At 51.2% G+C, this 14,837-nt stretch overlaps 1 protein-coding gene across 1 annotated transcript; it reads right to left on the reverse strand.

Annotated features, from left to right (window-relative positions):
- Window positions 1–1,178: 1,178 nt before the first annotated feature.
- On the reverse strand, window positions 1,179–2,111 carry LOC308050366 (olfactory receptor 14J1-like; the record flags this gene model as incomplete). The annotated part of the gene is made up of 1 exon (XM_080360453.1): window positions 1,179–2,111. The coding sequence occupies one exon, from the start codon at window positions 2,109–2,111 to the stop codon at window positions 1,179–1,181; it is 933 nt and encodes a 310-aa protein (XP_080216579.1).
- Window positions 2,112–14,837: the final 12,726 nt, after the last annotated feature.

Raw genomic sequence — 14,837 nt, forward strand, 5'->3', positions numbered from 1 at the left:
ATAGGGAATATTTCATTAATCAGCCGGCATGTCAATCCAGGTGCTGTCCTGTCTGTGTCCCCTCCTGCCAATCTGCATCCGCAGCTGAATGGCCAAAGAAGTCCTTGGTTTACCTGACAACAACCAAGATATCAGTGAGTTCTGACATTCTCGACAAATGATGTCGAGACCCTGTCTGTCCCACAGGCCATCATGGAACCCCAAGGAATAGCTGATGCTGTTTGTGCTGACTCAAGTTCATGTCAACTCATGTACCTGTTCTGCATGCTCACATCCCATCTGTACAATGCAAACATGGATTTCTGACCTACTCATTCAGTGTAATTCCATGGAGGGGCAAAAAACTCTGAGCTGGGGTGAGAGGCCAGTGCTGGAAATGGTGGTTGTGAGGGGCCAGTCCATGGTGACTGACCTGGGGCTCCTTCCACGGGGTGTCCAGTGCACAGGGGCACAGCCCAGTCCTGCTCTGCTGGTCCTGCAGGTCTCTGGCAGGAGCCTGGCTGTGAGAGGACACTGCTGTGTGCCAGCCCTGCACACACACATTGTTCAGCTGCACACTGATGTTTCATCTGTGGCCACTTTTGTACAAATAACCTTGAGAGAAACTTTGCAAGAAGATATAAACCATCACGCAATGCCCAAAGAAGATCACTTTTCCTTGTGCAAGTACAGTTACTGAGGCCACCTCTGTCACAGCAGTGCCCATTGCCTGTCCCTGCCTGCGCCCACAGCACTGACACACAGCAGGACGGTGACCAAGCTGCCAGAGCACTCAGGCCTTGCACCAACACCAGGGATGAGAAGGAGAGTGTGGAGTGGAACCAGAACAGCTCTGGGAGAACAAGCGCTGCTGCTCCCTGGCAGGGCTGACATGCCAGAGCTGTTTTCCCCTCCACCCACGCACAGGAACTGTCCCTGCAGCTCCAAAAAGCCTTTGCAGGAAGGATATAGTGAAAAACAAGTCACGTAAGAGCCTTTTATTCTTTCTAGAGACAAGGAGAGCACTGCTGCTCATTTAAGCAGCCAACAGTTATAAAAGAAAAGCCAGCAGTGAATTAGAAAGGGGTTGACAACATTATCACCACAAGAAAACAACGAACAACACCAGAAAATCCAGTTGACAGGCCGGGGTTGTAATTAGCGACATTAAGACTCCTGTATAGAAGAAGATGGCCAGTTTATTGCTTCAGAAACCAGAGGGATATGAGTTTGCAGAGGGCATCCTTGAGCTCCTGGTTTCTCATGCTGTAGATGAGGGGGTTCACTGCTGGAGGCACCACTGAGTACAGAACAGACACCACTAGGTCCAGGGATGGGGAGGAGATGGATGAGGGTTTCAGGTCAGCAAATATGGCAGTGCTGAGGAACAGGGAGACCACGGCCAGGTGAGGGAGGCAGGTGGAAAAGGCTTTGTGCCGTCCCTGCTCAGAGGGGATCCTCAGCACAGCCCTGAAGATCTGCACGTAGGACAGCATGATGAACACAAAACATCCAAATTCTAAACAGACACTAACCACAAGAAGCCCAGGTTCCCTGAGGTAGGAGTGTGAGCAGGAGAGCTTGAGGATCTGGGGGATTTCACAGAAGAACTGGCCCAGGGCATTGCCCTTGCACAGGGGCAGTGAAAATGTATTGGCCGTGTGCAGCAGAGCATGGAGAAACCCAGTGGCCCAGGCAGCTGCTGCCATGTGGACACAAGCTCTGCTGCCCAGGAGGGTCCCGTAGTGCAGGGGTTTGCAGATGGCAACGTAGCGGTCGTATGACATGATGGTGAGAAGAAAATATTCTGCTGAAGTTAAAAAGCCAAACAGAAAGAGTTGTGTAGCACATCCTGTATAGGAAATGACCCTGGTACCCCACAGAGAGTTGGCCATGGACTTGGGGACAATGGTGGAGATGGAGCCCAGGTCGAGGAGGGCGAGGTTGAGCAGGAAGAAGTACATGGGGGTGTGGAGGTGCTGGTCCCAGGCTATGGTGGTGATGACGAGGCCGTTGCCCAGGAGGGCAGCCAGGTAGATGCCCAGGAAGAGCCAGAAGTGCAAGAGCTGCAGCTCCCGTTTGTCTGTGAACGGCAGGAGGAGGAACTGGGTGATGGAGCTGCTGTTGGACATTGGCTGCCTGTGGGCATGAGCACCTGTCATAGGAGGAAAAGATAGTGAAGGTTTAGATGAGACTTTTCTGGGAATAATCAAAACCGTTTCCCACAGACCCTCACATCCCATCACACACAGAGACACTTTTCTTTTTCCAGGAGAACGTAATGGCTGAGCCCTCGTCCGTGCTTGATGAGTGTGCAATGAAGAGCAGGGTCTCTGCCCAGGGGTCCTGAGGACTCAGCCTGACCCTGTGTGATCGGGTAGGCAGGGGCCAGTCCTGGAGTTCAGCTTTGTCAGCTGGAACCGCTCCCGGTGCAGAAGGGACTGTCAGCATCTGTACCCACAGGCCTGAGAAACTGCATTTGAGAGGTTTGGTGTTTCTACAGCTCCTTCTGCCCTCCCACCCGGGGCAGTGTTGTTGGGTGTCAGAAACCCGCACCATTTCTGCTGCACTCAGGGAGAACAGAGCGAGTCCTGTGAGACCAGACGGTGCCTGTGGGTCAGTGCAGAGTGAGGGCAGTTGCTCTGTCCCTCTGTCCTGCTCCAGCTGCCCTGAGCTGGCACCTTTCTGAGATGGGGGCTGATCAAACTCCCATGTTACCCTGAAAAGCCACCAGGCACTGCTGAGAGCAGAGGGATCCTCCTCAGACCATGACAGGTCTGACCCTTTCCTAAGGTCTCAGCACCCAACGTTTAGCCCAGGACACACACGGCTCACTCCCCAGCCCCACAGACTGCATTGCCCACAGCCCACAGGTCAGAGCAAAGCTGGGACACGTGTGCCCATGGACACACCTGCAGGAAAGGACCCCCAAGATCAGGCTGTGCCTCTGCAGCTGAAACTGCCATCCCCAGAGAGCCTGACAGCAAGAACAAGATCTCAACAGCAGTGACCCAGAGCAGGGCAGCAAGAAGGAAAATGCGGTGAGGGTGGGGGTGAGAGAGGCCATGGCAGAGGCAGCCGGGCACTCAGACAGCGTCCCCCTTCCCCAGCTGTGCAGCCACCTCCCAGACACCAACAGTGCCGGGCAGCTGCTCTCAGCCCCTGTGCTCTGCAGAGGAACTGCAGCTCTGGCTGCACAGGAGCTGCTTCATGCCTTGGAGCCCCCGGCCCTGAGGGCAGAGGCTTTGCTGGGTGGGACAGGAGGCCAGGGGGCTGCTCACAGGAGGGATCTGACCTGCAGAGGGTCACAGGGACTTTTCTCTGCTCTCCCTCCCATAACCATTCCGGGTTCAGTTTCCTCTCATTTCTGATCATTTCCCTGCTGCCTGGAGATTCTCCCCTGGGAGGTGTTTCCCTGTCCATGTCTGTTCCCTGTCAGTGCTCACAGACCATCCCACCCTCTGTGCCCTCCCCCTGGCCCTACAGATCCTTCCTGTTCATAGGCACTGCCTGGGGGCATCTTCCTGTCTGCAGGCTGGAAAACAGGACAGGTCAGACTAAGTGTAAGGTGTCCAGCAAAGGTGATGCTGGTTCTGCATGGGCAAAGGAGAGGCAAGGCATGCCAGGATTCTCTTGAAGACCTACTGCGGTTCATGTGTCTCAAGTATTTCTTTAAAATTAAGAACAGCCTTAATCACCACCCATTCCCCAGAGTAGGAGACTGAAAACACAGACTCAGGGAGGTTCCTTATCTTTGTAGTACTCTTTGTCTTCTTCTTCTCCTTGAAACCTCCTCTTGTAAATATTCTGGAATGAGCTGGAGCTGTGAGCAGCCCCGACCCATGGAGAACCCAGCAACAGAAGGACCCTGCCCTGCCGGGGGTCAATCCTTCACCCCACAGCTTCTCCCCTCAGTGTTGCTGGGATCTCCCGGGCAGGCTGAGTGCTGACCCTGGCAGGCGGCAGAGTCCCTGCCCGGCACAGCCCTGGGGTGCAGGGACCCTGCTCTGCAGGACAGCCCTGGGCACCCCTGCCTGCACATTGACATTTACACCCCACAGCCACCCTGGGGAGAACGCAGCATTCACGTCTTGTCACTGACAGTGCAGAAGGCAAACCCTGCTCTGCAGCACATCCTCCCCTCTGATCAGAGAACACCTGAGAGCTGTACTTACATCTCTCGCAGGTTCTGCAATGTGACAGCTTTCTGAGATCCTACCATGATTTGCAGATGCAATGCCCTGCAGCCACAGGCTTCATATCTGAGAGGATTTAATTTCCAGTGACCTCTCAGCATCCTCCCAGCCCAGACTGCATTTCGCTCTCTGTGCCTGGCTCCTCTGCCCTCGGTGCTGCAGGCAGAGCCCTCAGCCCTGCTGTGTGTGCAGAGGAGCTGCTCCTGGGCAGAGCTGTCTCTCTGCAGCGCTGCCGCTGCCATGAGCTCCCTGTGTCCCAGGAGCCCAGCCCAGCTCAGCAGCACAAGAGCAGCCCTTGATGTCCCTTTCTCTGTCCCCTCTGGGCTCCTCCAGGTGTCCCTGGGACTCCAGGGGCACATCCTTTCAGAAAACCTGAAGTAATCAGTGATGTTGATTCTCTCTCCTCTGAAGAGACACATCATTGTGTTCTTTTTATTAAATGAATTAGTATGAAAATCATCTCTTCTTGTCCCATCATTAGACAGGACAGCACGAAGGTTACACCAAAGGATCTAATTTCTCCAAGCTGAAGAAGGAATATCTTCAGTTGAATGAGTTCAGGCATTCTATTCTGGTTTTATACTCCAAGGTCTAGAGAGACATTCATCAATATTTGGCTATGTCATGTCTGTGCTCTGATTCAAAGCCTTTGCACACATGGGCTCTTGGACACTTGGTGCCAGGTTTCTTGTGCAGGTCAGAGCTGGGCTGGTGCCACAGCTGGGGTGGCTCAGCCCAGATGTGAGGCCATGTCCTCAGCCAGGGACCTGACTGGGGGAGCTGGAGCTGTCAGTGCTGCAGACAGAGCTGTGACACGGATGGAATGAACTGCCAGGCAGGGTGGCAGGAGTGAGTTCATCTGGTCTCAAGGACAGCAGCCTCCAAGCACAGCAACAGCCCAGATCAAAGCTCAGTCTAGACCTGTAAGGCAATTCAACTTCCCATAATGAGCTGTTACTACTGCAGGAACAGTTAAAGGAGAAACAAACTCATTGTCTGGCCACTGATGCACTTAATAAAAGAAAGAGGTGAGAAACCCTATGTCCTCTTGTTGTCCCCCTTGTCCAGCAAGGTCTCCCAGGCCTCTGTGACTGGAGTCAGAACAACCAGCAGTGGATGAGGATCAAGTCAGGGGTCACTGCAACTAACACAATCCTCTCCAGTCTATGGGACAGCAGGGGCAGCATCCCAGGAGCTGGGACAGCAGGACCATGTCACAGTGAGGCCACTCTCCACCATCTGTGAAAGCTCATGGAGACTGGGAGGACTCCCTGACCACTGGCAGCTCTCACACAGTGTGTGCACTTTTCAAAATGGCCCATGGGTGAGCAGGGGAACTAAGGGCTGTGCCCCAGAGCATGTCCACTGGGACCCCATTTCTGGGTGTCTGGAAAAGAAGGTGATGGGGTTTGCCCAGGGCAGGTTGTGCCTGTCCATCCTCTTTGCTTTCTATGAGGAAAGGACAGGGTTGTGGACGTGGGCAGAGCAGTGGTGGTCTGTTACCTGGAAGTCAGCAAGGAATCCAGCATCATTTCCTGCAATATTTTTGTAGTCAAGGTAGGATTAAGCACTGAGTTATCTGGTCTAATGTTGCTTTGAGGAGGAGGTTGGTCAAGACATCTTCCAAACTCCCTTTAAACCTGAATAATGCTGTCCTTTCATCCCCCTCATGTTTTCAATTCAGACAAAGCTCTCAGGTTCTCTCTGACCACAGGAATAATTCACATGAGGTGCAGGGCTGCTTTACAAGTGCCCCCAAACAGCCCTGACCACAACTTTTGCATCTCTTTTCATTTGCTCCAACCCAGGGTCTTTATTGCTCTCCTAGTACCCTTGCAGAAGGAACACACCACCTTGTTCGTCCTTTCAGAGCAGGTTGTTCAAGAGGTGTCAGCATCCACGTACAGAGTCTGCACACCAGCCAGGCAGCAAAGCCACCGTTACAGAAATGGGGACGAGGCCCTTGACCAGCTCCTTGACCCCAGATATCAGCGTGACATGTCTGCTGAGATGCCAGGAAACACTTAAAATACACGTGAAGTGTATGTGAGTCCTTGTTGTGTATCCTGGCTTGTCTCCTGACCCATGTGGTGCTTCAGGCTGTGAAGAGAATCAAAACCAGCCATTGGACTGGGGTAGTTCCATTTTACAAGTGTCACGCAGGGCACATGAGGGAGCTCAGAACTCCAGATTCTGCTGCACTGTTGGGACTGCAGAGACTGGAAATGCAGGTGACAGTGTGTGTCAGTGCACACACATAAAGATTCTGGCTTCCTTTGGGCCTTTGCACTGACCTGGGATCTGTTCCTTGGCCTTCTTTGTCTCCAAAAAAAACTGTTCTCCTATGCAACCTGCACATCGCACATCATAAGAAATAATTAAAACTAAACCATGTCCCATAGCGCCACATCTCCACGTCTCTTAAACATCTCCAGGAATGGAAACTCCAATCCTGAGCTGGCAGGACACCACTGGCTGCAGTTGGACATAAGATACTGGTCATGGCTGTGAGTTCAGCCCTCGCTGGCAGAATGTCTCACACCCTCACTGAGGAGGGCAGGGGGCTGGGAGATGGGAGCACGTTTCAGTTTCCAGATCCCAGCACAGAGCCCAAACCATCCTGCCCTTGGACTCTGGATCCCATTTCCTGAGATGCAAAGCTGGTAGACTTCTGAGGATAATCATGTTACAGGCATGAATAGTCCTTCCAGTGTTTGTGTAATATGTCTAGGAATGTCAGTCGTATATGCTTATATTCAAATAACTGTAAAATAGTACTCTGCATCCGTAGTAGCCCCTCTGGCAATGACAATTAAATAGGTATTTGCACTATAAGGCTCCATACCTTATCCACAAACACACATCTAAGTGGTTCAGATGACGGGTGGTCTGGCAAACGTCACCCTTTGTGTCCCCAGGTGATGGACACTGCTCATGTGCCTCTGCAGAGAGTGGCAGGAGCTGGATCCCCTTCTCGGGACAGACTCCTTCCAGGAGAGACACAGACACGGGGAACTCATCGGGGCTTTACGGCATTTCACTGGGCATCAGTTTTGACATTTTGGTTGCTGTCCTGTGACTGCCCTTTCTGCACAAATGATCATACAAACACAACCATTTAGTGAAACATGGTCATAAAGGGGCTGTTGTGGACAAGAAAACTCACTGTGAACTCTGCAGAGAGCGAGGAAGTTCATAATAAACACCAGGAAGAACCAAGAAGCTCGAGGCCTCTTCTGAAGAGCGGGAGACCTGAGCAGCCGTGATTGGCCATTGTAGGTGTGGGAGAGGGTCAGGGCATGTCAGGGAGAAGCAATGAGATGGCTGATGGCTTCAGAGAACCCTTCCAGCCATGTCTGAGCCCAGAAATGGAAAGCAGTTGATGTCTGCATGTGTAGGAGGAACAGGAGGAAGATTTTCCTGGGAATACGGAAGGAAGAAAGGCCTCTCTTGGGCTAATCCTATATGGCAGTGCTATTTGCATGCTGTGGGCATGGCTGTGCCTGGGAGATGGGCAACGGCTGCTGCTGGGGTGGCTGTGCTCAGTCATGTCCCATGAGCTGACCCTGCTCTGCTCCTCTCTTACACTGCCCACACTTGGATGGTCCTCAGGAATCACCCATGAGCCTGGTGGATCCATGTACCTCCTGGAGTGATGGGGTGTGGATCCAAATAGGGATTCAAGCAAGTTTGGGACTGGGACATTGAGGTGATTGGTGACCATTGCCAGGTGTAAGAAAGAAGCTGGATGAGTTGTGAGGAATTCACAGGCATTTCCAGCTCCACAGAAAACCATGGTCTTGCGGTTAAAGCAACAGCACTTGACATAAACACCACCCCCAAAACACAAAACCCTCACACTGACCAGAGGAAAAGTCTTGAAAAACATTGGAGAAAAATCTACCAGGTCCCAGGGGTCAGGGCTCAGCTATTCTGGTGATGAGCAAGCATCAAGGGCTGACATGGCATCAGAGCCAACTCCACATGGCCCTCACCACCTGGAATCAGTGTCTGCAAGTCTTCCCTTCACCAGCCTCCAGGGACAGGGACCTGCACTGGTTGTTTCCTTCACAGCTGTGTCAGTGATGGCCCTTCATGGGGTCCAAACACCCTCAGAACTTGGGGTTTGCTTCTGCCTTTGAGTTCATTAGAGGTTTGTTCATTCTTTCAGTAGCTGCAGTTCAGGCTCATGGCACCAGAGGGCTCACTGACATCTAAAATGCTCTTAAATGCCAAGGCTCTGTGAATCATTTTCCTAAAGGCTTCAAGTCTGGTGTGGATGATTAGGGAGATTTCAGGAATAGCAAAACAGAGACCATTTGCATAATAAATAGCAATAAAGCCAAATTTCTAATATTTACTTCCCTTCTCTCCCTCCCCTCCCTTTCCAGAACACGTGGCATCATCAGCCTCCAGTTCATATTGATGTGTTGCATCTCCTGATAAAGACTGAATATGTCAGAAAAGTGGGTGCCCAAATCACCATGTGAGCGAGGAGACAGGCCAGGACAGCTCAAGAGGAGTCACACTCCTCTGGACAAAGAGGTGGGTGTCCCTGGCAATCTCAGGTGCCATAGCACAGCGATACTTGTGTTCAGAGAGCTGGTCAAGTGACCCATCTCCTGTTCTGTAACGGTGTCTGGGTGTGCTCAGGTCACCCCTGACTTGAGCCCCATCCACTGCTGGGTGTTTTCTAGACTCCTGCCTTCAGGAACCAAGTCCCAGGAGACCTTGCTGGTGAAGATGGAGGCAAAGAAGCCACGAAGAACCTCAGTCCTGTCTGATTCTACTCTTATGAAGCTCAGCAGCAGGCTGTTCACCCTGTGTATTCTCTTACTGCAAGTGAAGCTCTGTCAGCTCATCTTGCTGCCCTTCCCGTGCAGGTATCAAGTCCAGGGCAGCTTTGTCATCATCCCCACATCCATGGACAAGGTTTCTCCATTCCTCCTTTGCAGCTTCCCCTGCTCCCACCTCCTGTGTGCTGCCTTTGTGCCCTGGAGCTCCATCAATGCAGAGGAGCAGCCTCAGGAGATAAATGCTTCTGTTCATGGGTACTTGGAGAGATCATTCTTGTGCTTGGAGCAGCCTGTCCTGTAAGGATTATCAGATTTCCTGAGCTCCTTCACCCTTCACACCTACTTCCATGTCACCCTTTGCCCACCATCCCCCAGTATGTCAAAGTCTTCTCCTCTGGATTCCACCAGCCTGTGCTCTGCTGCTGGCCTTCCTCCCTCCCCTCTGGTGCCTGGGACCCCACTGTGTCCTGGTCACAACAGCCAAGGTGGACACTGATGTTCACATCCCTCACCAGGGTTTCCTTGTTTCCCAGTTCCAGATCCAGGTGAGCATCACCCTTGTTGGCCCATCAGGCAGCCATGTTAAGCAGTTGGCCCAAGATCCTTTGGACTGTTGGCAGCTGCAGCTTTGCCTGGCCAGTGAAAGTCAGGGCAATTACAGTTCCCCATAGGAACGTACTCATTGACTGGTGAGCTGCTCGAGTTGCCGACAGAAGATTCATTTCTTCTCCATGATCAAGTAATTTGTAGCACACAACATGTTGTCACCCTGTACTGGGTTTACATGGCAAAGTCTTGGAACTGGGGGTGAGTGTGGCTGTGCTACAGTTGTCACCTCTCTGACAAGACAACAGGAGTTTGACCAACGTCAGACAGAGCCGATTTCAGCTGCTCCAAGATGGACCCACTCCTTGCCCAATCTGAGCCACTCAGTGATGCTGGCAGCACCTCTGGGATATTGTATTTGAGAAAGGGTAAAAAACGCTGCACAACAGCAGGTGGGAGAGAGGAGGGAGGAGATGTGAGAGAAAAGCACTGCAGACACCAAGCTCATATCCCATAGGGCCCGAGCAGGTCCCTCAGCAGGCCAAATCCTGCTCTCCTGAAATCCTGCTCTTGGCCTTGTTCTCATCTCCCAGGAGCCTCAGCTCCACTTTCCCATCCCTGACTGTTCCATCCTGACCAACTCTTTCTGGTTTGTAAGTGTGAAGTCCCACAGGGCACCTCACCCCACTGACTCCTCAGTCACTCATGTCAGGAAGATGTTGTCAATGGGTTCCAAAACCTCCTGGATGGCTGGTACCTTGCAGATATTGGGATATCTCAGGTCTGCCATGAGGACATGGCCCTGGAAACATGAGGCTTCTTTCATTTGTCTGAAGGAGGCCTCATCTCATTCCTCTTCCTCATCAGTGAGTCTGTAGCTGATGTCCGGTCACCACAACATTGCCCATGTTGTTCTGCCCTCTCATGCTGACTCTACAACCTTCAGCTGACATTGTCTGTCCCCAGGCAGAGCTCCACGCATTCCACATGAACAGAAACTCTCTCTTTGACTCCAGACCTCTGGCAATATGAGCACCAGATGCTCAAGACCCCACAGTTTCTGCAGGAAATGGTATTAATAGTGTCCTATAACTCCTCATGCTGTTATGTTGGGAGATACACTTCCATGAGGATAAAAAATCTGCCTGCAAACTTTAACAGCTGAGGAAAGGGAGATTCAATCCAGGGAGAGTCCAGACCTTGTGAATATCTGTTGTTCACCCATCAGAAATCTCTGAATTGTGACAAGATGAAATGACGAGGTCTCAGTGACCCTGAGGAGAAGGACCTGGGCACTACAAGGTCCCCACACCAGCCCATGGTGCACGCTCACCATGAACAAGGCAGCTGCACACGGGGCTGCATGAGGAGGAGTGTGGGGACCCAGACACCTGCAGTTCTCACCCCATTCGGTTCAGCACTGGTGTGACCCACACACACGGGTGTGTGCCAGTGTGCGGCTTCCCAGTTTGGAGAAGCAGAAAGGAAATGCAGAGTGCAGGGCTGTGCCAAGGCAGGTTCAGCACCTTGTGCACATGGTGTGGGGTGCTGAGGGACCTGGGCTGCTTTGGCCCAGCAGCGCTGGGGAGGCTGCAGCAGTGCAGGAGTAGCCTGAGAGTGCTTGAAGGGCGGTTTCAGAGGTGGTGGAGGTTTCTGCATAGTGGGAAAGAGCATGAGCAAGAAATAATGGCCCAAAGTGCAGCTGGAGAGGTCCAGGCTGGCCATGAGCAGAAAGGAATGTGATAGAAGGGCAGTGCTGTGGTGGAGCAGGTCAGCAGAGGGAGTCTGCATCAGCCCAAGGCTTTGTGCTTCAAGGAGCAGCTGGGGAGGATGGAGAAATCTCAGCAAAGGAAGGAAGATGCTCAGACAAGAGCAAGGTGGGGCAGCAGGGGGGATGTCTCCAGCCTGCAGGGAAAGAGGTTCAGGGGATGCCACAGCACAGGACAGGCTGTCATGGAGATGATCACGGGATGTAAAGAGGCTGAAAGCCCCACCAGACATGAGCTCCTTCTCCCCTTGGCTATGGCTGTTGTCTGCACCTCTGATGCCTGTGAGGAGACACCTTGTCCTTGCAGCACAAGGGCCTCATGGCCTCCTTGTCCCCACCTGCTCTCAGCCCAGCATCTCTGCACCTTCACTGCTGTGTCTGCACCCTCACCAGCTGTTCTTTGGAACACAAACCATGGGCTGATTCATCTCCCTCTGCGTCACCTCTTGCACCACAGCACTGCCCTTCCAGTGTCATTTCTTCCTCCCGATATCCAGTCTCCACGTCCCAGTCTGCACTTGGTGCTTTTTTTTTTTTTTTTTTTTTTGGTCTGTGCTGCTTTTTCCCACCACTTGAGAAAGCTTCACCACCTCAGAAACTCCCCATCAAGCAGAGATCCCAACCTGTTAGACCTCCTCTGGTCTTCCAGTTGACCAGGGAGAAGTAACCTCAACATGATCCTCTAAATCCCATGACTGCTGCTGGCCTTTCAGCTTCTCTAATAGACATGAGGTTCTTACCCAGCCATGTCCCTGCTGCTGGGCTGTCACATCCAGAGATGGAACTGACCTCACAGGCCCCTTCACAGCCACACTCTTCTGACTGGATTATGAGTGTCTGAGACACAACTGACCTCATAATACCACACCCATCCGTCTTGCTCCTTAGCACCCAGGACCGAAGCATGTTCTACACACTCCTACACCTGCCCCTCTTTCTCACAGGCTGTAGACACCCATCTCGTTTCCTCACCATGTTCAAATTTGTCATATATACTTCCTACTAAAAATGTGACTGAAAAGCACTTCTATATCTCCTCTTCTGCCCTTTTTTTTTTTTTTTTTTTCCTACTATTCTTCTACCTATTCTCTCTCTCGAAATCTCTCAAAGGCAAAAATTCTGTCAAATCACAGAATAACTCAAGTGTGAAGAGAGGCTTGTCTCACTCATTTGTCTCACTCTCCTGCTCAAGGCAGGGCGAACCAGGTGGGATTGCTCAAGGCCTCCACCCAGGTTTGCATCATCCTCAAAGGTGCTGAAAGTGCACTGTGTAACATCGTAAAAGATGAGAATAAAGACGTTCAACAGTGTTGATCCAAGTGCTGGCCACTGAGATGACACCAGTAACTGGCTGCACAGAGGACTTTGTACCACTGGTGATATTTGGTCATGAGTGTTTAGCCAACTTCCCACCCAGCATCCACTTCCTGAGCCCCATCAGCACCACTCTGGCCAGAAGGGGACCATGTCTGAGGTGTGGCTGGAGGGCCGGGCCCAAGGAGTTGTGGTGAATGGAGGCAAATCCAGTTGGTGACCGGTCACGAATGGTTTTCCCCAGGGCTCAGTATTGGGCTCAGTTCTCTTTAATCTCTATCAATGGTCTGTATGAGGTGATCAAGTGCACCCTTAGTAAGTTTGCAGACAACACCAAGTCGGATGGGAGTGTTGATCTGCTGGAGGGTGTGAAGGCCATACAGATGGATCTGGCCCAGCTGGATCATTGGGCTGAGGCCATTTGTATGAGGTTTGACCAGACCAAGTGCCGGGTCCTGCACTTGGGTCACAACAACCCCAGACTCAGGAAGGAGTGGCTGGAAAATTTTCTGGTGGAGACGGATATGGTGGTGTTGGTGACAGCAGCTGAACAGGAGCCATTGTGTGGCCAGGTGGCTAAAAAGGCCACCAATAGTATCCTGACTTGTATCAGGAATAGTGTGGCCAGCAGGACTAGAGAAGTGATTGTGCCACTGTACTTGGAACTGGTGTGACTGGACCTTGAATCTGGTCCTTATCATAAGGACATTGAGGCACTAGAGAGAGTGCAGAGGAGGTGACGAATCTGCTGAGGGGCTGGAGCACAAGTGTGATGAGGAGTGGCTGAGGGAACTGGTGGGTTCAGCTGGAGAAGAGGAGGCTGAGGGGAGACCTTATCACTGTCTACAACTGCCCAAAAGGAGGTTGGAACATGGAGGGTGTTGGTCTCTTCTCATGACTAACCAGTGATAGGACAAGAGGAAATGGCCTCGAGTTGTGCCAGGAAAGGTTTAGATTGGATATTAGGAAAAAATTCTTCCTGGAAAGGGCTGTCAGGCATTGGAACAGGCTGCCCAGGGCAGTGGTTGAGTCACTATCCCTGCAGGGGTTTAAAAGGAGTTTAGACGAGGTTCTTAAGGAAGACGGTTTAGTGCTCGAGTCAGGTTATGGTTCAACTCGATGATCCTGAGCATTTCTTTCACCTGAAACGATTCTATGATTCTGTGATATCAACTGCAAAATTCTTCTATCACTTCTAAGTGCTCTTCACATACCTGCCTCTTTACCTACAGTCCTGAAAGTTTTCTAATTAAGCACACAAGTCTTGAATACCAGATGTAAATGATGGAAGCGACATGGCTCTATCAGTCTGGTCTGATACCTGCCAGTCCCAGGCAAACACCTCAGGTACACGAGGCCTCTCGAGGTTTGCACTGGGTGCTTATAGTGAGACCATGGAGCTCAGCCCGAAAACCTGAGAACTCCCCTAAAAACTGAAAACCAAACCAGCCCAACAACAACTACAAAAAGAACAAAAATCGCCACAATCTAATTTTTTATCATATGAAATAATTCAATATTTGCACTAAAATGTCTGTGGAATTTCTATCCTGCCAAAATATGAATTTTCAGAATGTGTATGGACTGTGGGAGATGAAACATTGGCCTTTCCCTGTGCTTGCAGTGCCAGAACTCTGTCTGCAGTTCTGTGAAACCACAGAACTGAGAAACATCATTAAGTTCTATTGTGGTTTTGTTTTTTATTTTCTTTTCTCCTTTTTTGTTTCCTCTAATTAAAAATTCCCCGGTGCCTGTTTTCATCCAGTTCTCTAAGGAAACATGAAGCAATTCCTGCAAAGAAGCTGTAACAATCAGTGTGAACTTCAGTGCAGAATCTGATGTAAAGAAATGTGCTCTAAATCCCAGGGGGGCAATGAGTGAAACAAGGATTTTGGGGAGCTGATTATAGATTTCCTGCTTAGGAGTGTGACTCCTCTTGAGGTGTCCTGGCCTGTCTCCTCACTCACACGGTGTTTTAGGCACCCACTTTTCTGACATATTCAGACTTTATCAGGAGATGTACGACATCAATATATACAGGAGGCTGCTGATACCACCTATTCTGGAAAGGGAGAGAAGCACGAGCAGAGAATGAAATAGAAGAAATACTGCTTTGTTCCTATTTATTATGGAAATGCTCTCTGTTTGGCTATTCCTGAAATCTCTCTAATCATCGACACCAGACTTGAAGCCTTTAGGATAATGATGCACACAGCTTTGGCTTGTAAGAACATTTTC

Source organism: Nesoenas mayeri (assembly GCF_963082525.1).
Source record: "Nesoenas mayeri genome assembly, chromosome: 28".
In the NCBI taxonomy this organism is placed as follows: Eukaryota; Metazoa; Chordata; class Aves; order Columbiformes; family Columbidae; genus Nesoenas; species Nesoenas mayeri.